At 39.1% G+C, this 25,983-nt stretch overlaps 1 protein-coding gene across 1 annotated transcript in view; it reads right to left on the bottom strand.

Moving 5' to 3' along the window:
• LOC111247709 (calcitonin gene-related peptide type 1 receptor-like) overlaps positions 1-25,983 on the bottom strand; it is a 66,879-nt gene that overhangs the window by 17,742 nt on the left and 23,154 nt on the right. The window contains exons 2-5 of the mRNA XM_022798966.2: positions 19,939-20,115; positions 17,656-17,735; positions 7,162-7,277; positions 6,207-6,372 (exon numbers count right to left, since the gene is read on the bottom strand). Of these exons, the coding sequence (XP_022654701.1) occupies positions 6,207-6,372; positions 7,162-7,277; positions 17,656-17,735; positions 19,939-20,115 (539 nt within the window). The remainder of the gene's footprint in view (positions 1-6,206; positions 6,373-7,161; positions 7,278-17,655; positions 17,736-19,938; positions 20,116-25,983) is intronic.

Raw genomic sequence — 25,983 nt, forward strand, 5'->3', positions numbered from 1 at the left:
TGCTGTTAATTATTTCATGAGGATAGGTACTCCAACAGCATACTCGGTTTCGTTTATGAAATATTTATTATTTTGCACTAATGGCTGTTCTTGAAAGAAAAGATGACAGGCTAGGATAAGACGTGATCCGTATCTTTCTCAAACGCTGTACATGCGTTAATTGCACCTATGATGCGAGGGATTACCAACGTCTGTCTTCCATACACGTCAGTGGTAACAAGCCGAGTCCTCTCTGTCAGGTACACATATCGAGATGCTTTGTTATATACCATTTCGCGCTTTCTGGTCTGGTCTCAAAATTGCCCAACGTCAATGAACGTCGTGCGAGATACCGGAAATCAATTGTGAACTCGTAACCTGACCCAACTTGAAGATTTTAGAAGATTTCAAAGAACTTTCTAGCCTGAGTAAAGTTCAGACTAGAAGATCATAGAAGGAAACTTATTTCTCGTACTTGTTACATACCTGTTAATTGATCTATTTTCCACGCTTTAATATGTTGTTTTCTCAAATAAACATGTGTGGGTGGGGCATGGGCTACTAACATCGTTGTCAACAGCTAGCAAAAGTGTGTGGGAGCAGACCAGTTGGCTCGCGCAGTCTGTGTTCTTACTATGATACAAGTGACGGCTGTCTACAATCTACTATGATCCGATGCCATTGCTTTTACGTTCTCCCCGTATGAACGCTAACTACGGATGCGTATGATTATATTCTTACAAAATAATACCATGTCACTGTCGACAGTGGAGCCACAGGTAAAACCGTTCACACAGGGTGTAATCACAGAGTTTGTATCTAGCAAACTGTTGCCAATTTACGCCTAGAACACTTCACATATGTTGTAGAGGTATCCTCAAAACATACGGACAAACGTAGTTGGCTATTTTATCGCATTGTGCCGTCAGTTGCTATACCATAAAACACCTGAAGTTTATCGTATTTGTATAATCTTAGCTAGGTATGACTATTAGACGAAACAGTTTACAAACTCCTGGCATTTCCAAAGGAACTGCCGAAAAAGGATATTTTTCTAGCTTTTGACCATTTAGTTACTCGTAGGTTTATATGTATGTACATCTCTACCGTTTGACTTACAGAGTAAATGGTAGTTGTCATATCTGTATCAAGGTCAGTGAAGCTGATAATGCCGTTTGTCACCTATAATCTGCCTGATGTTGCTGCTATTGCTCTTATCGAACCGTGGCCGACAAGACACAGAACTGTTTAGTGATAACAGAAGAATGAACCTTTCAGAACAGCTGAGAGAGAAAACAACATCAGAAACAAATATACGACAAACCGACATTACCAAGAAACCGCTCTATCAAGCAATAGATTGCCGCTGGCTTGCATACGCAATGACGACAGGTCTGTGAATCATTGACATATTTAAAAAAATTCAACATTTCAGACGACTCGTCCTCGTTTAGTATTCAGAACGAATAGCTAGAGAAGAACAAACACGCAGCTTGTGTGCAGTATCGTCACACTCGCACGATTTTTCCATTTGTTGATTATTAAGCACGGCGTAATAACATTATTCGAACCATACACGTTATAACATAAGTAACTTAGACTGCTGTTAACGAGCAGACTCGAGTAAGGCTGAGCCGATCTATCTATTTTCCCCGAATTGAAAGCACATAATCTGCTAAGCGTAATATATTACTGTAGCACACGTTTAGCCTTAACATCGTTCTCTATTGTAGCGTTTACTTTACTATGAAACACGGTGGTACTTAATACCTTTGAAAAGCAATGCGAACTTTTATAGGTTTATGGCACCATATTAAGAAGCATATTTGCTTCTACCAGGTTTCTCTAATATGCCATATACGTTTTATATTTAGATTAGATACACCTAACTAGAGTAGTCGCTCAATATTTGCCCTGATAATCATAATAATCGATGCCGGCGTTAGAACGTTTCACATTTATGTGGAACAATCAAGAATTGCAATTGCGTTTCCTTTACTGCAAATCTATATTCTTGTGTTACTCAATCTGAATGATATAGGTGGGGTATTGGGGTAGAGCAGAAGGAATATCCGTCGCTGTGCGATTCCCTTTTCTTCAATGCCTTTTCCGCTGATAGCCCTGGAAAGTTTTGTTCGTCCTCTAAGATCACTTGTATTACGTTTTATTCAGATCAGAAATAGTGTACTTTACATTACTCTAGAATAATGAGTGTATCGGTTGGCAAAAAGTACAATTTTCAACACTTACACATTTGTCCACATGTTGAAAAGCTGCGGAAGCAACCCTTAATACTTATTTTGCATAGGATGAGAGCTAAGCGATGTAGGCCTATCTAGGAGACCAATCTTCCTTCAAAAATAATCCCAGGCGGTCAGCGGCAGACTCGAAGCGTTCAATGTATTGTAGTCTTAAGGTTGAAAATGTGATTTTTTTTAATCTCGCAATCTCATTTCAAAACTACTACTCTCAGCTAGAACCCTTATTGCATACACCACATTGACTTGTATGACTTTTAACGTCAATGACACCATCAAAAAATAGTATATAAATTGCTGTTTTTTTAGCGTCTACGATACCAATTTTTGAAGTCCGAATGCCTACGGAAACGGGAAAAAAAAGACATACAACAAGCTTAATTAGAAATAAAAGGAAACGAATATCGGCTATTACACATACACCAGCCTAAAACACCTAACTCGACATAGAGATTTCATAGGTGTAATCCTTTAGCGCCTTCTTTTATCGTCGCTATGCGGCGGTTAGAATCGCAGATAAATGAATATGAACACTTAATTGTCGTAGTCACAGCCTTGAAAGCAATACAGAAACACAGTCCTGGTTACGTAGCTGGGTTAACTGGTTGTTAACCCATTGCCATGTTAGCGCCGACAGACAAGCCTTGCTTAGATTTCAAAATTAACTTCCAAGCCTCATTTAAGGACAGCATTTATGACTGCGCTAAAATAAAAAAGATATTTCTTCATTAATATTAAATAAATATTGGAATTGAAGGAAATCGCATAGGGCCTGAGCTAATGTGCAAAAGGTAAACGCTGTGTCGGATTGTTTTCCATTGTTAAATTCACTCAATCAAACCCTATGTGATACACGTTAAATAGCTAGTTTACGAGCCTGATGTCATAAAATTTAGGTCTTTTTTTTACAACGTCTTCTGCCGAAGTTAAAATTTGGAATTGAGCGACACGTGTAATCAAGGTACAATAGCTAAAGGAACTAAAACGATCAACAGTGGCTAGTCTTACAAAAAATGCTATTCTCGACTTAAGGAATATATTTTGTTGGACCTTTCAAAGTCTCACTTGCGAACGAATAGAGCGATCACAACACGCGGAACAAGCATTGTGAGCTGCCTTCGCAGTATCTCGACATGCCGTTCTTTGTCACGTAACAAATCATTTTGGAAATTCAAATTTAACAAAAATCTTCTGATCTAAACACAACGATAATCAAGCATCGGAAAAGGTGTTATAGGTTACAACACTTGACCATTAGCTAGTTAGTAACTAAGCGATAGACATTGCTCATACACTAATCGATAGAGAAGAGCAACATGGAATCGGAGGAGGAAACCTTTCTATCGAAATGAACAGAGATTATAGATGTAAAGCTGGGTACAGAGCAAAGATGCTTATCAGTAGGTAATGTCTTGCATTCACTGATGGTGGCGCCGCAATCTTTCTGTGAGAGCTTCCCCATTAAACACAGCATGGCTTTTACAGGATATATAAAACGAAAATTGCGCAAAGGCAAATGCTGTCATTGCACTTCCTCTGGCCTGATTCACAAACTTATAAAGGTTCTATCAGCTTCTTAGGATTTAGAGTCTCGTCGACGGAACAAGACCTGCATCGCCCAGACGTCGTAAGGCAGGAGCTGCTTGTCTGCCTAAATAACCAGCGACAAGTTTGTGTTCCTTTAACTGTTGTGTTGTATCAATCTATTTTCGATAGTTGAAAAATCCACAACACATGTACATTTCGCATCTATACAGAGTCGATGAAACGTCGCTTTCACATGTGTGATACATAGACCTATACTATATGTCGAGTATCGTTTACGAAAAGCAATTAGTTTATAACGTTTAAAGCGGAACACACGAAAGATGATCGAGTTTTCTTGTGAACGATAGTTGTTTCTAAAGATCTCGCTAAGAGCTTCTTCAGCATGTTAATCTTGTGCCGAAAGCCCTAGTTAAGTTTGCCTTTCGGCAGACGAGAGGAAATTACTAAGCAGATATATTCTTTCTTTTTTACCCTTGCTGCAACTAATATTTGTTACTTCACTGGACGACAGAACGCGTTTGCTTGGAGCGTGACAGATATAGGTGGATGTGGCAAAGAAACATTTAGTTAGAGTCATACCAAACTAAAAAAATGTGTGATGAATTTTTGTGTGATTTTACAAATGCTATAAATGTACTATAATTTGTAGCAGATGTCCTTCAAGAGACTGATGCCCGAAACGTTTATTATACTATTGCCTAGTGTTTCAATGTTTTTTCTTATAAATACAGGTTTGAGCTTATCTAGCAGAACCTAGCAGAATCGACCAATAACGGCTATTGTAGTTGTATATTGTGGGAAAGCTTTTTAATCGAGACTTTGGCATTACAGCGGATCATTATTAGGAATCTCGTAAGAGGGCAATACTTATTGTAGAAGACAGAGTACTTGATTTAATCTAGAGATAGCATTTGACCTTGTTTTCATTTCTTTGAAATCAGAAAAGTCTTCAGATCTAGTCGTACTGCACTGACGGATCACAATGCATAGAATACATCGTGCAATATCTCCATCGAAGTTTGCTATCGTCAACTACTAGGTCCTTCAATATTGATCCGAAATTGAACTGAAAAGTATATTTATTTGAGACTGACTAGTAGTTTTTTTTAATACCGATTATACGGGGCTTTTTATCGTTGTTCATTTCTCCCTTATGAATCGTTTCATCGTCATCTAGGAAATTGAGGGGCGACGCATATTCCCAGTATGGTAATTCGCTTCATTAATTTCAGCTAGCTCAAACAAGCATCCCGTCAAATGTACCCTGACCGAATTGTACCGTTTTACGTTCCAATGAGATTGTTTAGTGCCAGTGGCACTGCACAAGTATAGTCCATCAAATGCACAAACCTCGATCTGCCCGTTGTGAGTAACTCACCCAGTCACGAACGCGCTCCAGCGTAATCTTTTTGGGTCACAGTAATTACCGTCGAGTTCATCCCTTTTAGTCACGTTGGTAGAGTTCATTCATATTACCTAATCCAGTACTTTGGTGTTGCTTCTCTTCAAAGCGGATGGACTATAAAAAAAAATATAGCCTAGCTGTGAATTTACTTTCGCCTTTTCTGAGCCTTAAAACAGCTCAAATATCGTCTTCACGATGATACAATCCTCTTCTCTGTCCGTGCAGTAAAATACGTTTGGCTTATTGCTTCTTGCAAAAGTGTAAAATCATAAAGACCCTCGTCGGAAATCACCTGAGTGAAATATGCATCGAACAATGAAGTTTGATAACGCTACTGAATGATAGAAAATTCAGGATTTCGTATCATGGTTTTAAAAAATTATTACGCGAACGATGACTATTCGAGATTCATTACTCGGTTTGATCTTCGACTTTGCATTTATAAGCGTGATTGTTGAAAAAGATATATCTTGGCCATTTTCTGAAACTAAATACATACTTACCTCTCAAACAATACGGTCACAAAGTATGGCGCTGATTCGGTTGAAACGCCATTATTTTTCTCTGCCTATGGGAAGACCAGTATTATAGGGCCTAATTTAAGTTTCCCTTTGCAAGTCAGTCATCGTATGTGCGTCAAAAGCCCAAAGTGCATATGGCTGCAAGAAAGCGCCACGGAGAATCGTGGTCATATATGAGGCTGAAGGAACTGCATCACCTTGAATGCTCGATTTTGTTGCCAATTTATAGTAGTAGTACTTCCCGAATAATATTCCTACTTTCGAGATAGTCTGCTGTTATAACAAGAGCATTTTTAGACAATATGCAAGTATGTAAGCTAGCTTTCTGTCTTTCTATAGCATTCGCAACGACGATTTGTTGTCTTTGCAACACACCATCATTCTCCCATTAGTAAAAGCACATTGAGTGACATATATGTCCATAGACGGATCAGAATGCCTGCGAGTGTCCTTGTTAATTGTGTATATATGATTATAGGGCTCTGCTGTACTTACATTCTTTTTTATGACGTGACTGTACTCGATGTTCGAAGTATCGTCATGACTTGCTCGAGCCTGATCGACGACCAGCGGACCGGATATTGCACTCATCGCCAGTGACTGAATAATGAGAGAGGTTACCAGATTAAGGTGTACCTTTGTACGACTGCATTTCAATGTTCTGAAACAAAAGCAATAAGCAAATGTAAATCTAACGTAATGTACTTGTGTAGTTATTTTGTCGCTGTTATTTAACCGGGTTCATGTTTCGCCAGCCAATGCTCGATGGAGCTACTATAAACTTGTTCGATTGTTTCTTTGGCCGACATTCGGTCTAAAACGCCTCACGATTTTCTGCTCTCAGGTCCACTTGGGACGAAATACCACTACGACGCCTGTAAGGTGGATGCATTTGGCTTCATAGGTACGAAGCCGCTATGTCTGGCTAACGGCTATCAAATACTAATAGGTGACCATAATGTAACGCACATGTATAAGATGGCGAACGCATTATACTATGAACCTATAATATATATACGTAGACTATGGTAATCAGAAGACTTAACATAGTGAGGCTGTTCAAAGGAATAAATCAAGGTCGCTTTGAGCCATCGGACTTCCGCTTAACGTTCCCGAGAGCGCACGCAGATCCGCTCGATTAAAGGATTACCCTCTAACGTTGTTACTGAACCTCGACCTTAAAAAAATTTTAATTGATTTTCGACAACCAATCATCAACCGTAGAATCATATGGATGGACTATGTTGACTGGAACTCGGACATGAACTGTAATGTAAGAGCACCTACCTTTCAGTGATCATTGTCTGCGTATACATAGAGGTATTATTTAGCATCAGTAACGTTCTAAAACCAGGAGGTTTATGATTTCGGAATTATTAAAAGTCGCCAATTTTGGCTATTTATTCCAAGTGTTTAGTTGTCTGGCCCGCGTAGTCTGAATTAAACTCACCTGAAGTAGACATATATGAAGGCCGACGCCATCAGAAAGACGACCGAGATCAAAGAAAATATCAATATCAGGTATGTGGTTGCCAACGGCACCAGGCTATACGGTATCTCCTTTGGCTGAAAGGTCAACTCGATAGACACAAAAAGTTGCAAACGTGAGATAGTATAAATCGTATTGCTCTTGTCGTTGTTATGTTTCCATATTATTACACTCCGTAAAAGTAGAAGTAGAAGAAAGTGGGCTAAAATCAGAGCGGATTGGGCTGAAACACTGCAGTTATCTTTTTCAACTTTTTTTGATATCGAGTTATTGCCAGGAGCTCCATAATATCATTAGGTAAAATAGGGTTGGAATCAGAAAGTCATCTTCAAGTTTACGTACATTTGCTTTTCGTGTTGGCCATAAATTATTTTGTTTGACCGTTATCAACCGGCCATCGAGAAATATATCGTAATGGCAGCTGAAGCACATGCTCTTCTAGTTTGCGGCGGTGTACATACTTTGGTTAACATATTTTTTTAAAGAACTATGTCTAAAAGATGACTTTAAGGTAAGGTAACTAAATAATTAGAACGAGTGTTCCAGCCTGTTTCGTATATCTCGTAGTCATCACCACACGTCACTACGGACATCAGTATTGTTGTTATCAATCTGTGTTGTTGTCTACGCCATCAATGAATCAGAAAATAGCAGATGTAGACTTCTTTTAGCATTTATAATTTGTAGTTATATAATAAAAAGTCCGAAAGTGCTTGCCATTCTGCTCCTTAACACATGAATTAATAAAGCTCTAGAGAGAAGTAAGGCTAGGAATTCATTTTTGACTTCAATTTATAATACGTACTGGATGATAATTTACTTTTTCGGTATCGATCGTTTATTTGTATCGTCCAACAACCGCATGATAGCTAAATGACACCCCAAATATGCGTCAATTTGAATAATAGGCCCTCAAATAGATTTAAAGTACGAGTCTACAGATGTTGAAAATATGATCGTATATCGAGTTTGTTATCTATGTATCATTCTTAAGCTATTTCATAGTGGGTTCTCTCTAACTAGATTGCATCACCTTTGTGCAAAACGAAAACGTGTGGCCTAACTCAGTGCTAGCCTTTCCCGTTTGCACCTTCTAGCTATCTATGATTTCTATGATGTACTTGCACTCGATTCTAAAATTTTGCTAAACAACTTAAAACCCAGACCTTTTGCCAATGTTCACTTGGTAGTAGACTTCGGGGATGCCCATTTTGCTTGCTCGATATTCCAGCTGTAGTTGATCAAATGTTACATTGTCCATATCTGACACGTAACAATTATTTAAATGCGGCTAACTAGGATGACCGGCTCTGTCTGTTTTTTTAGTGGTGACTATGCGCCGAATAGTGTTAAGTTTATCTAGTACTCACTTCCAGTTGGTTTCTAACCGACCGACACTTCTAGACTCGAAATAATCATATATAATTCAATTTTATTTTTTGTTTAAATTGTCCTTTACCCAGGCCGCACAATTAATTAACTCCCTCTTTCTACGTTTTTTTTTTTTGTATCAAATGACCCTGTATGTAATTTAAATGAATATAAAATATCTTTCTGAGACTGTTACCTACGTGGGCATCAATGTGGATGAATACACACAGATAATAGCACGCTATGCTCTTTAATGTATTTTGTTATGAGTTGTTCGAATATTAGGGTAAATTCGATTAACACATAGTACGGCCAGAATGCGAAAAATAGCGTATAAACACGTACCCGTTACGACAAACAGCCTGACAAGCTTTCCCCGATATGAACGTTTTAAGCCTTGCTGAAACTGGACTGCTAAGAACCAATGAAAACACGTCGGACAAGAACGTACAGCTGCAATCGAGGAGACTTTTCACAATAGTAGAGATCACATGTGATGTGTCACATGAATGTATAGACCGAATACTGAAAACGCGGAAATAGAGCAGAAAATCACAGGGCCTCTCGTCAGAGGCCCGTTAACTTCAGGCCAGTTGGAAATTTGCGGAATTTTAATCAACAAAAAACTAAGAGCATACGATCGTCAAAGACTAGGCAAGGTCCATTCTCGAGAGCCAGCTAGAGAAAGACCAACCGAGAACATGACGTCAGCTTAGGGAGGAATCGAGTTCAGTGGCAATGTCGAGTACACTTAGACGTAAGGGTGAAATAATTCTTGCAATGGATATCAGTGGCGCCTAATACTGTGAGATGCTCGCCGAAAATCAAACGATGAATGCAGCCTACTATTTCAGGTCCCTCAAAAAGCTCGTAGACTGTCGGTACGGATATCGAAAGCGTTCAGTCTGGTTACTTTGTGTTAATGCCAGACGTCATCGCCATGCCTTAACCATTTGTTAGATCGAGCCAAAAAATATCCAATATTGGCTTCAGTCCGCTTCTTCTACAGATCTAAGCCTGTAACAATCAGCAATTTTACCGCCGAGCGCATGCCAACGGTAAAAACTGCACGATCATTATCATTATTATTGACTAAGGCAAGGTTACTGTATGTAGTATTGGAATTAATATCAGTGAGAGAACAAGGTTCAGGCGTACATCACAAACACCATTTCGCAATGTGTCTACCCATGTGTATCTAATTCTATAGTCAGTCGTGTCAGAAGAACATTTTTCGCTCCTTTACGGATTAGCGAACCTAAACTAACTTGGAAATCTATACTCCTTTTTGTTTCAAGCTCCTTAGCTACCTACAACGTATTAGACTAAAAAGCACCAATTCCTAGAGACCAAAAATTGCTAATACACTGCCAGGCACGAAGTTAATCTCCATATTCAGATATATCATTTCCGTCACCTATTTTCTCCTACACGGCTTTTCTGTCCCGTTTGCTTTGCTTAACTGCCATCTGTTGAAGCGCCGTCAGTCCAGCTCTTAGGATTGAATTTCCTGCAGACGGGATAATCACGCAGGATCGTGAAATCCTTCAATGATGCAGATGGACGAAGGCTTTTCTTTTTCCAAACCTAACCTGTATACAATCATCACGATGGTGATTTCTTCGCAGTCATATTTGTCCGTACACTATATAACCAGCACCCTCCAAGAATCATCATGCACTCATTGTTAGACCTCTGTGGAACACTAAGAAGGAGTCTTTATTTATTAGAGGATATAGCAGAAATGTTTTATGTAAAAAACAAAAAAAGAAAAGGGTGATACTTCATGTTGCGGTCGTGCTGACCGCTCTGATTTCTTAATGCTATGTTTTTTTTTCTAAATATTTTCCATACTTAAACAGCTTAGGCGTGTCGCTAATTGTTCCAGCAACTAATTTAAACATCACAAGGAACAGTATAATTCGATCTGTATAGTAAAATGGAGCTGAGGAAATGATTATCGTATGGCTAACAAGTAATCGATCAAATCACATCAGTGGCTAATCTATGATCCATCATTGAAAAAGGGAAAGATATTGCTGTATCTTCAATGATACTGTTGGCGTTCGTTAGGATTTTACCATGATTTTAGCTGCTTGCAAGTCAAAAGAAAAGGACACCCACTGCACAAAACCCAATATGAAATATATGGTAGAGCATGAAATAAATAAGGAATATTGCCGAAACCGCAGTGTACGTAAGATGCCTGAGTGTGTTTCCAATAAAGGTATAGGTTTAACCTTCAGTCTCGTTATAACGTACTCCTTGTTATACCTAAATTCCAATATGGATAGAAGTTCTCAGAGTACATGATCGATCACAAGTGCCTCCAGTTATTCCTTCGGAAAACTCTCGGTTAGTTCATCAGTATAACCTCCGGGAGAGAAGAGTCACTGCGTTTCCAATAGGGCAACCTTTCATCTTTCCCACAAGGCAGAAAAAGCAATTTAAACTGAATTGCCTCCAGGATTTATCGAGAAGCAAACAATTGCCAAATATCGCCTGTTCTACAAAAACGAGATTTATTTGATATTCTTTTCCCTGTTATCTTAACTATTAGAATAGAAGGGCGGGAAAAGTCCAACGATGTGTTTTTTTTTTAAATTTTTCATTGTCAGTACAGCCTGATAACGTTTCTGTTGAAGAGAATAGGATACCGTTCTTAAATCACGAATTTGAATCATGATGCTAGCAAATTTCATCTGCAACTGAGCATAGCCACCGGCAACACTATTAAAAACAGACCTGTGCCTTTAAATTCGAAGATTCACATTTTAAACACGCCTCTAAAGAAGCGTGTTTAAAATGTGAATCTTAGAATTGCGGACTCTGAATCAGTAACGAACAGGTGGAAAACAGGCCTATCTATGACTCGGAGGTCAGTTGTCATGAACATGAGTTTTTAATAGTGGTTATTGTTAAACGTAAGTGAACGCTACCATGTAGCTAAGTTTCTTGGTGGAACTTAACGGCACGTTACATAATGAAGTATTTATAAACAGAAGAACGAATAATTATATATATTAGCCTAAGCTAGGCAAAGAATATTACGCATTTTGACAAATTGGGTCAATTTGACAAATTGTTAGCCTTGCTAGAAAGGTGCAAGCCTGAAAATTATTTGTAGCAGACAACCAGGCCACCTCATATTCTGGCTTAATATTTCATCGAGTTGCGGCTAGCAAAAATAATTTTTGTACCCCATAATAACGGTTCGTGTGCGTACTCCCCGCATCCGTCGCCGCAAACTCTGCCACTGACCGAAAAATTATGGTTATTATTTAGCCTGTATGTTTGTATTTTAGCTGTTTACTTGCGAACCGAGTTATCGTTGCGCACGTGACAATTTGAAGAAAGCTGCGCTTTCTCCAATGAAGCAGAAAACTGTCGTTTTATGTTATTTATTGTCGTTTCCGGCATCTGTTGATTATTGTCTAAGAACATATTCTGCAGCATATCTATAGTAAAAATGTAACGGTGTTACTAGAAAGTAACGATAACAAGCTGCGGACCAAACCGTAAGGAGGAACACAACACAAACTTGAAGACAGTGCTACAAGTAAAAATAGATACAAAAAAACAAGTAGGTTACGTTACCATGGGACCCAGTGTCGGGTACGTATGGAACATAAGCCATGCTGGCGAGAGCGCATGTGGTAAGGCGAAATCAACATGGCCGCATAGCTATCCCTACTGGCATGATAACAGACTCCGGCGGCGATAACTATTAGTATCTATAGATGTCAGAGCCTTAAGCAACAACAGTAACATCCCAAATGACCGTTCTTGTTAGGGAGGCTTCTCGTCGATAAAGTTGTAGAGCATGGCAGAGCTTCCTCGAAGACACCATCAGGCCCAAATTGGCCCATTGATAAGGTCCAAGAGCCCTTTAACCGTCGAAAGTGATACTACGGAATACATTATCATTTGTTTGAAATGCTGTTACCAGCAGCCCAATTCAAGGCATGCACGATCAGCACGTACATTTAAAATACGTACGTATCGACCGAAGTCGTTAATGTGCCCAATAAGCGAGTATAGTCTGTGATTTTTTATCTAGTATATCAAAAACTATCGAACCATGGCGAATAATGTTTACTGGACGCCTATCAATATCGTATAAACTATTAGACTGAGTTTGTTTTTTGGCCTTTATGCCTCAGGTGGACATAAAAGGGGTTACATCAATAGCTTTGTTCGCAGTTAGCAATATGATAACATCGATCCGCCGTGGCAGAAAGTAAACGTTCGGGCTAAAAGGAACGTCTCTAATCCCTTCGGCAATTAAACAGCAAATGGGTACGCTTTATTTTTCCTGACCTTCAGGAAATTTAGATTTATTAGATAATCGCCATATGAAAGGCAATGGAACTCATTCATTGTTTGAGCAGTCTGACCCCGATATTCATTCGTAGTAAACTTCAGAACGCATATATTCAGATTTCATTTAAGACTAACCGCGAAAGTGCACTTATTGCAAATGCCCGAAGAAACATGCTATACCATTTTATTTATTAGACCTTTAGAGAAACGTCTACCTTTGATAAACTATTAAATCTATTATTCTTTGGTACACTTGTTGATGGGTGGTCGACCATAACAAGATAAGATTTCAACTGACAGAATAAAATGAACATCAGTCCTGTTACCGTCTTTAAGGGAAATACAAGGATTCAAGCATGCCCAAGCTGTTGGGGTAGTCTTTCTTTTCAAACAAAATCAATACAACATTGATAAAAAGCTGCCATCCCTGCAGCGTAAGAACTACGACATTTAGGATATATAGTAAGCACCGCGTCGTAGATCCGGGAAAAATCACAAAATTTGTCTACTGTATTAGTGCACATAACGAATAGTTAACTATGGCAAGAATCCACAGCATAAATGGATAGCTGATTTATTTCTAACTGGAGAAGGAACTTAGCAGAGATCCAACAATGTAAGAACAAAACGATCTGGTGTATTAAAACTGATCAATACTGGAAACAATACCCAACGAGAAAGTGGCATAATACAATGTACATGTTTGTTACCTAGACTGTATGAGGTACATGTGTCGTGCTTTCTGTAATATTTATATAAGTTAGGGTTAATAGGCTGTCTGGCGTTTGGCTGGACCCTGTCTCTATCTGTGAACTATTTTTTGGTGATATACTATATGGCAAGAAAGCATGACAAATCCATAAAGTCGTTGGTGGAGTGTCAGAAAGTCGACAACGATTTGAGCTTTGAACATTAACTTAGCATCAGTAAACCGTATAGAATTGGCAGTACGTAGTGTCCCATACATTCGGAGATATCTTTTGTTAGAGGATAGTAGAAAACGGTTCTCTAGCAAAGATTTGCGCTATGAAAGGCTTTAGCTATGGGCGTCCTTTTGAAAGTTCCAGGTATCTAGTTTTAGTCAATCACTTGTCTCAGGAGGCCGCAACAAAAGCGACTAACCTACAAGGATAAAAGATCAAAATTGAAGAACTAAACCGCGGACTTACGGTATAAAGCTCGCCTCACGTTTGGAGTGGAATTGAGACGTTGAATTAATGAAAAAAAAAAGATTCTTGTCGATATTAAATACTACCAAGATAGGTATAGCGATCACTTCTTTGCTAGCCACATGCACTACACATTAGATTTGAGATGTCACCGAAAAAGTATTTGGAAAAACATTTCGACTAACTAATTAAACTTTCCGAATATCTATGAAATATACTCGACCATATAGTGAGCTTTAATTTAACAATCCAAGACAAAGTTTCCTCGATAGATATCCGAGGCAACTTCAGCATATAGCTTTGTTCTCAACTGTGAAAGTAAACGTACCATCACCTCCATTATTCTATCCCCCTACCTGCCGATCGATACTTTTTCAGATCACGAAGACTGTACATGAGCTTAACGAATCAATATGCTTCAACAATTGATATGATCGTGGTATGTTTCTCGAAAGCTCACCTTCTTATAATGACCAAGCACTCACTTAACTCTTACCACATGTTGAGTGCTGTGCCGCCGGTGTTACAATGTTGGTTGTTGTGCAGATTACCGTACATTTAAGTTACCACATTACTATAGGCATGCTAGAACAAAAATTCTCATTATTACATCCCTGATTTGCCGATATCCCTAGATCTGAAGCCACATCACTGAATCTAGAGATTTTTACGATGACCATCATCATAGGAATGCTCTGCGGCTCAGAACTAGACACCTAGAAGTAATTAACGCTCTAAAGACAAACTGTTTAAATGGCGAAACGTTAGTACAACTCGCAAACGGTAACTACATCTCAGCTGAAATTCGTCCAGCTGTTGTCGCAGACAGATCAACGGATTAGGGCGGTGTTTTGGTATACCTATAAGGTCACGAATATCAAAAACACCACGCTTCTTGGTCTTGTGATTATAAGTTAATATTGGATCCGCGGTTGATGTTCAGAACTTTCTTCCACCTGTCAACCTGTATAGTGGAAATTTTCAAAATATGGTACTGAATAAAAGTTGTCCAGCAAGATTTTAGACCCTGGTTACGCTGTCGAATAATTAGTGGTTTTCGCTTCATGCAACTAAATGCAAAAGTGGAAAATCCTAATCAAATAAGAGGTTTGGAGATATGAAGCGTGTAAGAAAACCTCTTATTTGAAGTCTAAAGGTGAATCTTTAATGACGTTTGCGGTATGTGGCCTCGTGTTGTCCTGAGGCAAAATGATTCGACCTTTTTTGCTAGACTTTCTCTCTTGAGTTGCCTGGTTCGTTCGGTGCAACTCGATTAAACAGACGTATCGATCAGCTGTTTCATTTGTAGGAAGCAATTCCCAGTGAATCAAGCTTTTGCTGTCGCAGCGAACTAGAAGCATAACTTTTTTAAAACGCAGATCTGGCCTTAGGTCCGTAAGCCTTAGGTCCTTTTCCATTCATTCCTATTTTTGGTTCATATTGACAGCTACTTTTTCTTATCGCCGGTGACATTTCTGTCAAAAACTAGTCATTGTGGCTATGTCTATATGTATTTCAATGCTCGACACCGGACGAGATATTGTGATCTAGATCCCGGACACTGTTTCCAAAGCCGGAGAATTGCAAACCCTTGAGCAGCTATTTAAACAATAGCGCCGTTACCGTACATGTAGGAAGTAAAAGACAGGTGAGAATAAATGAGAAATGAATATAAAAAACGCCGTATACAATAAGAAATCTCCCCTTAGAACATGGACACATAACAAAATGCATTAAAATACTGTATGTCGTAGTTTCCTATTAGATCTTAAATAATATACTGTATAGAAAAATATAGTTTCTTTCTCCAAAAATAGATTTTCCCTGCCGCCCCGACAATGCAATATTTTGATGTTTCCAAAGCGCGAGTTAAAGTTTCTGGGCATAAACTACCAAGACCTGCGCAAAACATTACGTTGCTCCTCGTGGCTAGCGATCTATGGCCTGGCAGACTCAATATATAATTCGCGAGTACTACAACGTCACCGAAAATCCCTCCACATATGACAACTAGCTATTATGCAATTGGAAAATATTTATCGTTTTGCGATTGTTATAGTGACCTGTATCATACAGTTTGGGACGCATGCAGGAAGTCCAGGAACGATAACACATAATATTTGTTAGTTACTATACGCAGAAAGATCCCGCTATAGTATTCCTTTTCATACGATGCATATATCATGCGTCGAGGCAGCTTTCGTAAGGAACATAGGGGGCATTCACTTCGAAGAAAGGCGAGGCAAATTTCCTATGCTGTTGCTTGCAACCTAAAGACGACGAGATGCTTCACTTCGAATACGGCCTTAATATTCTGTGAGTCCGACTAGACAACAGCACTTATTACGCTGTATTCTGTAACGGTTTTCTTACTACTTAATATCGATTCATAATGAAACAGTGTTTACTTAAAGTTATTTACTAAACTCTTGCTAGAATGTTCATTGGATTGGGCTTAAAATGTTTATAAATTAATCGACTTCAGCCCACATCGCAAATCAATTGTTTATAATTATACAACGATTTACGAAACAAACTGCGATTTTCTTCCTTTGCTTCTTTTGCCATATTAGATCATATCAATATGGGGAGTCTATTACCTTGAAATTACTTTAGCATCTTTGCCAAGTTCAGCTTCTACCTAATGGAGACAGCATACCGTACTAAGGACATCAGTAGCGTTCTTGAACCAATTGCTAGCTAAAAAAGTTTAAGTAAGATATTTTAAAGCACTCTATAGTGTAAATATACAGTATCACCAACGTACACCACATGTAAGGAAAGCTGTTTACTTTATCTTGTCACCTAAGATATTTATTATGAGGTATGTGTACAAAATTCGTGAAAACTGGTACGTTTTTGGCATAAAAACCGACTGCACTCTCTCTAAAACAAAAAAAGGAAAAAATAAAGCTGATGGTTCAATTTAACAGGTTTTTGTTTTGTTTAGTAGTCTAATAGGCTGGACACCCTTATTGCGCCAAGAAAGCCTTCATAACAAAGATTTGACAATTGCTCTATCGATGGTCTACGATGTTGTTAATCCTACTATATGTATGTACAATCACTGTTGTCACACAATAATTTAGGTACCGGTCCCCCTTTTTTTTTTTTACCTTAGAAGACAGCTTATAATGGATGTGCCGTCGCGAGATATCTATAGGACTCTATGGGTGTCTTTACGGTTCTACAACAAAAAATAATACTGACACAGCAAATGAAAGCTTGTTGTAAGAATTGTACTGAAACTGTGTGAAACTAGAGCTGATCAATCGGCGACTGTCGTTTTCCTTGTTCCTCTGCCTAGTAGTTTAACAGCGAAGAAGGTGGAGTTCGAGATAATACTGTTCGTACTTTCATAGCCAACATGCCAAAATTGTAATAGTGGAAACTAACCAACGTAAATCGAAAGCATCTTCGTTCCCCTTACGTACCCAACACGCTTACTCGATGTTAGTTGTTGAGCACGCGAGCCCCCATACTTAATAGAAGTACATAAAACGTAACATGACTGACTAGTGGGTGTACTTAATGGGCCATTTAGAACTCGATGCATTATTGGTGTGTATTCAACAAGGAAAAGAAAACTTACAATATGGTCGAGACAGGCGTTATAGTTGGTTTGGTGATCCCATTGGCCATTAAAGCCACAGCCCCGAAGGGCATACCGATCTGTAAGAAACCGAGAACGAATTTGCAACAAAGCCTTAATTGGGCTTCTAAATTCTTGGTCGTATTTCTAAACTGCTTTGTTATGTAGAGTCTTTAGATGATGATATACCGTTGAAACCACTGTTCTAGAGAAATATTCGAACTCAACATCTTTTTTCATTTGTTATCCTTTACTTCTAGTTCGTTTCCGTGTAAGAGCGATACTGTTACAAAAGCAGCACTTCTCATAAGAAGAGAGTTTAGGTACGTTCTAGATTTTTTTCGATCCCGAGCTCGCTTTTGTTGTACTGCTCGGAGCAAGCAAGCAAGTTACGCAGTTACCCTTCTCAACAAACTAATTAGGGTTGCGACACCAATTGAGTGCAGGATGCGATGCCAGCCAATAGGGCTAGCAAGAGTTGTATAAAACAAGCAGGATATAAATGTCAGCAAGGGTCCCCAGTCCGGACGCCGTTTGTCACTGACTCTACGGCGAAAGCTATCCAATATATGGATGAAGCAAGACGTTCGCTATCTCAGTACCATTTACTTAACGAGCATAAAAGACAAGCCCAAAGTAATCAGAACTTCCAGTTTTTTTGTTGGGCTGCATGGGTGTCGCTATAATAAACCGAGCTCCCTCTAGCTAAACGGCATCGTCTACCCGTGAACCTGTGGTGCAGGGTGGAAGTTAGAACCAGACCTCTCTCTCATTAGTACCGTGAAGTACTTTTCTGGGACAGAAATAATTTTTCGCTGACAAACAGATAAGTTTAAACTTCGGAGAAAGCTTGTAGGCCGTTGTGTTTGCGTGTCTATTTATCGATTGCCGAGGAGAATGCCATGTCAGTTTTTGAACTTTATGTATAAAACTTCAGTTCTTCTAGCCAGCAAAAATTTTTCCTTTAAGCCAAAATTTAGTGGCAATAGACTACGTGTGCTCTGGAAGCTTATGTGAACGTTTTTCACTACACCTATTGCGATAGACCTAAAGGGGCAAATTTCTGTGTTAAGAGTAAAGCGTTCTTTGTATCTCAGCAATAGTTAAAAGGTCAACTTTGGGTTGGTTCTATGCTTAAAATTTAAGTGTGAAAGAAACGTCTTTACGTTTTTACACTGCCGGAAATTTCAACTGTTCCTTCTGTTGCAGGCCTCGATACTGCTGTTCAGTGTTGTTCCAAAAACCGGCCACTGCTTCGAGTTAGCGTTTCGGTATCACGATTAGGCATACCATCAGACGACTGGGTCCCTGCGCGCAGCAAAGTTTATCTATGCCGGAGTTCTCAACGTGTTTCTAAGATCACCAGGCAAATATGCTGCACACTAAGCTATCACGGGAACAGCTAGAAGACTCAATACGAGTAACCTGGAGAGATTGAGCAGCAGAACGGATATTCATCGTCTTTCCTAGTGCTATTTTGATTGAAGGCCGGCTGCACTCAGCTGCTTCTGTGATCCTACCGTAAATAGTTACCTTACGTTACTGCTATCCTATCACGGAGAAGCCACCTGCCTAATGCACGAATTTTTTCAACAGCTGGTTGACTGTGTGATATCGGCCTTCTAATCTACATGACTGAGCAATTGCGCAGAATACCTCGGCGAACATGAAACTGTTTATGTTTTTCTTAGCGTTACATAGCGAGCACGAAAGTTGAACTGAGACGTTGAACAGCCATTGATGTAAAAGGCCTACCCGCTGTCTACAGCATGTTAACAATAGCATGTTTATATTGGTGCACTTCGTCGGGTAAACGGTTTACCAAGCTGATGATTCTAAAAATTATGTATCAGTGAATTCATATAGGGTCTGGAAAAAAGGCCGTCTTTTATTCCCGCAGCTACATACGGCAGGGCAATACGCTTTATTGTTCTATGACGCCAGGCAAACTTTTAAACTACAGTACTTATGATCAGGATCAGATAAGTTTGCTTATACTCTATAGGATTTCGTTATTCATCCAGATTAGCAGAATACAGACAACATAGCTGACGGCTAATCTTTACGCATATATAGCAGTACGTCGGTAAAAGTGCCTCCGTCTCAGTTCCTAATTGAAACGCCGGCCATGCTTCTGTACTGCTGAGAAAAGCTGTAATTACAGTATGAAAAGCGCCACTGAAGAGTCTGTAATTGATTAAAGCCTCCCTGTCTCGATCTTTGGGAAATCTACTCGTAACCTCTCCTGTTTGATAACCGCGGCAATCGCATCTTCCGAGTTACCTTCGAATTGTTGCGGTATATTGTCGCTCGGCGTCTGTTGTAGCGTTGCGTCCACCGGCTTATATCCAACCTGTGTTTCAAGTAAACTCCGGCACGAACGGGCGACGACAAATCCGGACGGTGCAGAATTCCAGCAGAACGCCCCATCCCACGAGACCGGACAGTGGGCTTGGCTATCTGAAAGACGAACGGGACGAAGCAAACTTGCAAGTCTAGAACTCGGAAAAAATTACGAGCAAAGAAGGCGTCAATGGGTTTGGTGTCTGTTAGTTAATGTGTGAACGCCTATCTTCTCGAAAGCAACTACTACTGGAAATTTAGGCCTTTTCGTTAATTTCAGTTAAAGGTGTAATGTTTTTCACGCACGGATAAATGGAAGGAAGCGTGCTTGCAGTTCCGCAGAAGTTTTTCCGCTGAATTTGCATTACATAAAGTTTACTGCTAGTATTGACAGTGGTAGTAAACACATTTCAGATGTGGCAGCAGCCGTAAGGTTTGCCACCACTTAATTTGGCTTAAGTGAGATATAATGTTGAATTCTAGCAAACTCTAGTGATTTCTTTGTAGATAAGGGAGCCTTAGCTTAAATGACCTGGGTGTTTTTCATCTATTTTCTAACAGCAGAAACGCGTACGTTAAGGGCACGTCTCAAAGGGGAAAAGGAACGCGTTGGGCCAGTGCTGGAAGTACATACATCTTTTATATGAGCTTCGACTATACGCAGTTGTACAGGTGAGGTTTTGGTATGCCTCTTGCAAAAAGCCTCCGTAAGAAATCAAGACGATGACATGCTCCTAACATAACAAACAATAGACGTTTTTGCGGTCTATTGCTAGGGCACAGCGGTAACGAATCACTTTGTTGTCATGTCTGTATGCAGTATTTACCCTTTTTATGTATAATAGCGCGAAACATGTAGCCAATGCGTTTGTGAGTTGTTGTGGATCAGGAAAAAACCAAACATACATAGTAAAAACCAAAATCACTTGTGATACATTTTATTGTAACTAATTGAAGGTGGTAGATATTATTCTATTATTAAATAGAGCATATAGCACACTTGTCTATAAATGCGATTTACAAAGTCAAAGTTATTATGGAACCCGAGAAACCAATATCACTCACTCACTCACTCACTTACTCACTCACTCTATCAGAACACCTTACCGATATCATACTAATAATACGTGGTAAACGTCCTACCAGTAAACTGGTTTTATCACACTCTTTCGATTGTTCGACTTTGGCTGTGATAATATCACATAGATTTTGATTCGCTTTCTTAACCCGCTTCAGATAGCCTACTCTATCAGATTGCATCAACCATCAGGCTCCGTACTTTCTTTTATCTAGTAGCAGAATACAGCAGTGGTTCAATAGAAGCTATCGGAGGTATAAAATTGCAACGGGGGAAGAAATGGTTACTCTCTCTAATTATTTTCTGGCAACGATATGTAGATTGGCCAAGCAATATGGTAACAGAACCTTAAAAAGGCTTAAAAGAGCAACTTAAACTCTAATTGGCAAAGGTAGTACTGAAGAGTATTCTCTAAATGACCACCTGAACAACAGAGCAAAATTCAAACTGGTTGTCTTAATTATGACCCAAAAAAAAGTGTGCTTACCTTTAATAATATTGGGTGGTCGCTGCGGGTTCGTGTAAACTGAATATGCAGTAAGCAATGAAAATACAGTCAGAAGAGGGAGAGCAATTCTAGAACCTATCCTTAATGACCATCTTATGCTTGTCTTCAGATCGACTATTTCCGTCTCTTTTCAAGAAGGACAAACTTTAACGTATATAGTTTAGTGCCCCTTTTTGTGATAGACGAATGAGATGAGATTATTTTAAACGGAGGAGTTTCCTTATAATCTAAGAGAATATATGGTTATTTTTAACTGGAACTTAGAGCAAATTCTAATATCAATACAACATATTTATTCCGCCTCAGATTACTCCACTCGAAAGTAACCATTGTCTCTGTGTACATTCCGTATTGCTTGTAAACTGCACCATTAGCAAACTGATTATCACATGTTTAGTTTAGCCTTGCTGAGGCCCAAGGGGGAGGCTGAAAGAAATAAAATTTCGTGACGATCACTAGAACCTTGCTGGAACCCTCAATGCTGCTAGGATATAATGGAGGTCCCTGCAAGTAACGGTTCCATCAGCTCCTTAAAAGCATTTCTACATACGAAGCGTAGAAGAATACGACGTTCTTAGCTTAATTTAATGCTATCAGGTTTAACCTTACAAAAAAAACAGTAACCTTCAAACACTTAGAAGTCTCCGCTTGCTCAGAAAATCATTTTGTTTACTTCAGATCGACACTAAAGAACCAACACAATTTTATCATTACTAAAAATAAACAGACGTACAATTTCGACGTCCTTGCACTTTATAGTATTATCATTTTTTTACTATTAAATTATGCGACAATTATCTGGCGGTAATCGTTTATGTGGAAACACCTTGTAAGGAGCACGCACATGTTTTTTTTGAATGCCTTCCTTCGTCTTATTCCAGGAGGCTCCTTAACCTGGTTACACCGTTACCGCATCTCTTCGAGTTTCTATAGAACCTCACTTTTTCAGGATCTCATCTGAGATGCTTCTGGTTACGAATTTGTACACGTGTTTTTAGATGCGTTTCATGGCAAAAAAGATGTCGAATAGCCTTGTCTCTCGCAATAAAAAGAACCGAAGGCAAAGCCCATGGCCCTGCAGATAGTAAAACCTGTTATGTCGTTCAGTGGATATTTGGTTAGCAGCCTAATTGAGCACTTCATATGTCCACAGATTAGTTGGCTATGACTGCAGCTTTCTTTATCAATATAGAAACATCTATACGACCCTACTATTTGTTTAGTTTGATCAACCCAGTCCATCGAGCTTTCGTAAATTTAGAGTAACTGTGAATAATGGAAAGACGCCGTGTAAAAACGACAAGAAAGCCAGCTGCCAATTAAGGACGTAGGTTCCTTAATAGAACCAGTAGTAACGCTTTGAATAACAAAAGCAATGCTATCGACTGCTATTCTCGTTTTCTAGTTCTTTTATTAGCCTTAAATGGTTGTCTTTCAGATTGATCAATTGAAGTTTAGTTGTCGAATTGCTAGAGGTCTGAGTTTCCTTTAGGAAATAGCTACACAGTCGTCAAGATGTTCATGCCCAGCAGCTAAAAAAAAATCTATAGTCTTTCTTTTAGTTCTGTACAGAAAACACCTGCGAGCGTTCATGTGAAGGATTATATTAAGACAATAAATATAAACGGTAGAAAGGCTTTAATGGACGAACATCGTGACCTTCAAAGGTCTGCAGGTATTAAAAATTTGGCTCTTGACAGTGCACTGGATTCATTATGTTAGATGATTTTCGTTTACCACACTTATTTTATGCCCCGCACACACACATTCACATGTAACTTCAGTAACGTAATATCAGGTGAAAAAAAAAACAAAAAAACTAATTGAAGAAATCATCAGTGATACAACAGTAAGCGCTACCTTGCCGGTCGCAAAGAGCCACATCCATATACAGTTTTACGACGAACCACAAACAACAGTGTTGTCTGGACCGTTTATTATTACCGCAGGGTACTATCGTCACTAATTTAACGAATTCGAAGAACCTTCCCTTCAAGGAAGGAGGAAGAACCCTGCTCCCCTGAACCCCTGCTGTTGGATTGACATTTGTCGTTTGTTAAAGTTCAGCGTTCTTTTTGTTGCGCTTGGGTTTTAACCTATGACCGCTATAGTCTCCATTTCATTTGCTCTGAGTCGCACCATATAACGGCGATGAAAAAATATTTTATAGAACTTTTCAATAGACTGTCATTTCATGTATTTGAAAGCTGGTTCAAACAAAACTTGACCTAATAAGAACGTTCAACAACACAGGAACTCTGGTCAGAAATTTTGTATATTATTTGTTATATACTATAGAAAAAGCCTTCGATTGATTATAAATCACTCCAGATAGTCCAGAATACGCTTGGTATAATAAGCATTTTCATGTGCATGTGTGATCAACTACAATGTTAAATTAGAAGAAAACCATAGATGTTACCATACAAATGTGATGGATAACCTATTATTACAGCGATGACCCATGCAACTCAATAGAAACCGTATCTGTGATGGGCACAGGCTCGACTTCTGCCTACCGCTAACTAACTGACGATAACAAAGACGAGATGATGATATCAAGCCTTTCATCCCAAACTGAGAAGCCATCCGAACCATAAAGTGCGAAAAGATCATATCTATTTAACCGACAATTGATAATAGATTTAATCAAAAAGCCAAGTCGCACAGCGACAAAACGATCCGCGTGCTCTCAGCCGTTGCTAGTCCGCCTTCTACTTTAGTTTGGTGACTTTTTAAAGATAAAAAACGATCCTTTCTAGCCGTTTAAAGATCTTCGTGTAGACAGGTCACGCCTTTAAAGAATGCATTCTAGTTCAACCCATTTCTGCTACGTTGTTAGGAGCCGGAAGTCTACGATCTCTGTAAAAAAAAACCTTTTATTAGGTGCATGACTTTAGTTTACTATTTAAGAAGCTCGTTGCATCGCTCACTGCAGCCGACAGGACACGCACTATATGTAGAGAACTTGAAGTATTCCAAGTGCTTCATATGGCCAGTTTTCGTTTTCTCACGACTGGGTAAGCGCAAGACAAGTCATTACCTACTCTTGAGCCTCGTGTCCCGCCTACTGCTAATTGAGCCGTTTAGAGTCCTAAGTGTGTCTTCTTTTTAACATGCTTTTATAAGTATAAATTGCACAAGTTAATTGGTCGTCCAGTGTTTAGATTATCTGGAACTAGTTCGACTGTTTCAGATGCCGATCGCGAGTGACCATCAAGTTTTGAAGTCGCACAAAAGCTCGTCCTCATCTATCTAATTACTTCGAATGCTATCTCTCTGGTCGCTCAATACATATTACCTTGAAAAGATGTGCCTCATTTGGATACTTTTACGGCTCTAAACTCCTCGCGTGCAGCAGCATATCATTTGATGTTTCGAATGTACTCAATTCATTCGTTTTCTATACAATCTTCCACTCTGGAAGAAGCTATATTCTGCTCGATGAGACCCTTTACGTACCGGCCATCTTTACCCGAAACGAATCGCAGAGCTGTCGCTGAGTGGATAGCCGATTGGAGAGCTTAGCAAGAAAGATGTTCTCCATTAACATACTAACCCATGCTTGTGGAACTGTACCTCGCGACGCATAGGAAATTTATTGGCCCAAGCTGGACAATTTAAACTACTATAGCGATGCTGGGTAATGGTTGAATCGAGGGTAGACAGCCTAGTGCTTTCTGTCGCTTTTTCTTTATTGGAATGAAATTAAAATACAGTGCATTTGTTACTGGATCGCTTTGTTATAGAAGACACGTGATTGCCGTAAAGATTCGAACATGTCGCATCCTTTCTTTTTCTGTAATGTCACAGTTGTACGAAACCTTGAAGTTCATGAAGTAAACGACGATTATTTGGCCTTTTTAAACAGTATGAAAAGGCCCTAGGGTAACTGCATCACAACACATTCTATATTAGAGGGTTTCCAAGCATATTTGTGGTCATTGCACAAAATACTTTTGCGATATAACGAATATTATATATATTTGCGCGTAGTATAGGTATGTACTTTAAGGTGGTGAGACGGATGTATTGAGCCTGACAGCACAGAGCCTTCTCGAAACGGCTGTTCTACTCAGAGACGATTCCGCCAGCGAATGTTTTTTACGTGCTAAGTGTCCTATGAATAAAACATTGACTGCCAACTTTTCCCGAATACTGCTACTTACCTTGGTAAGGACTATTTAAATTAATCGTAATGCATTTGGCACCGAGTATCCGTGTAAAGCCAAATTAAAGGTTTTTTAAGAAATAACCCTTTCCAATTTGTTACCAATAAATTTGGTAGTTACCCAGATAATTTATACAATAAACAGTGTTGAGTGCCAAATAGTCTATCACTATAAAATCACATCCCACATTTGATGTCACATTCAAAAATAAAAAAAAAAAAAAAATA

This window comes from Varroa destructor, unplaced genomic scaffold (assembly GCF_002443255.2).
Source record: "Varroa destructor unplaced genomic scaffold, Vdes_3.0 BEIS01000003.1, whole genome shotgun sequence".
Lineage (NCBI taxonomy): Eukaryota > Metazoa > Arthropoda > Arachnida > Mesostigmata > Varroidae > Varroa > Varroa destructor.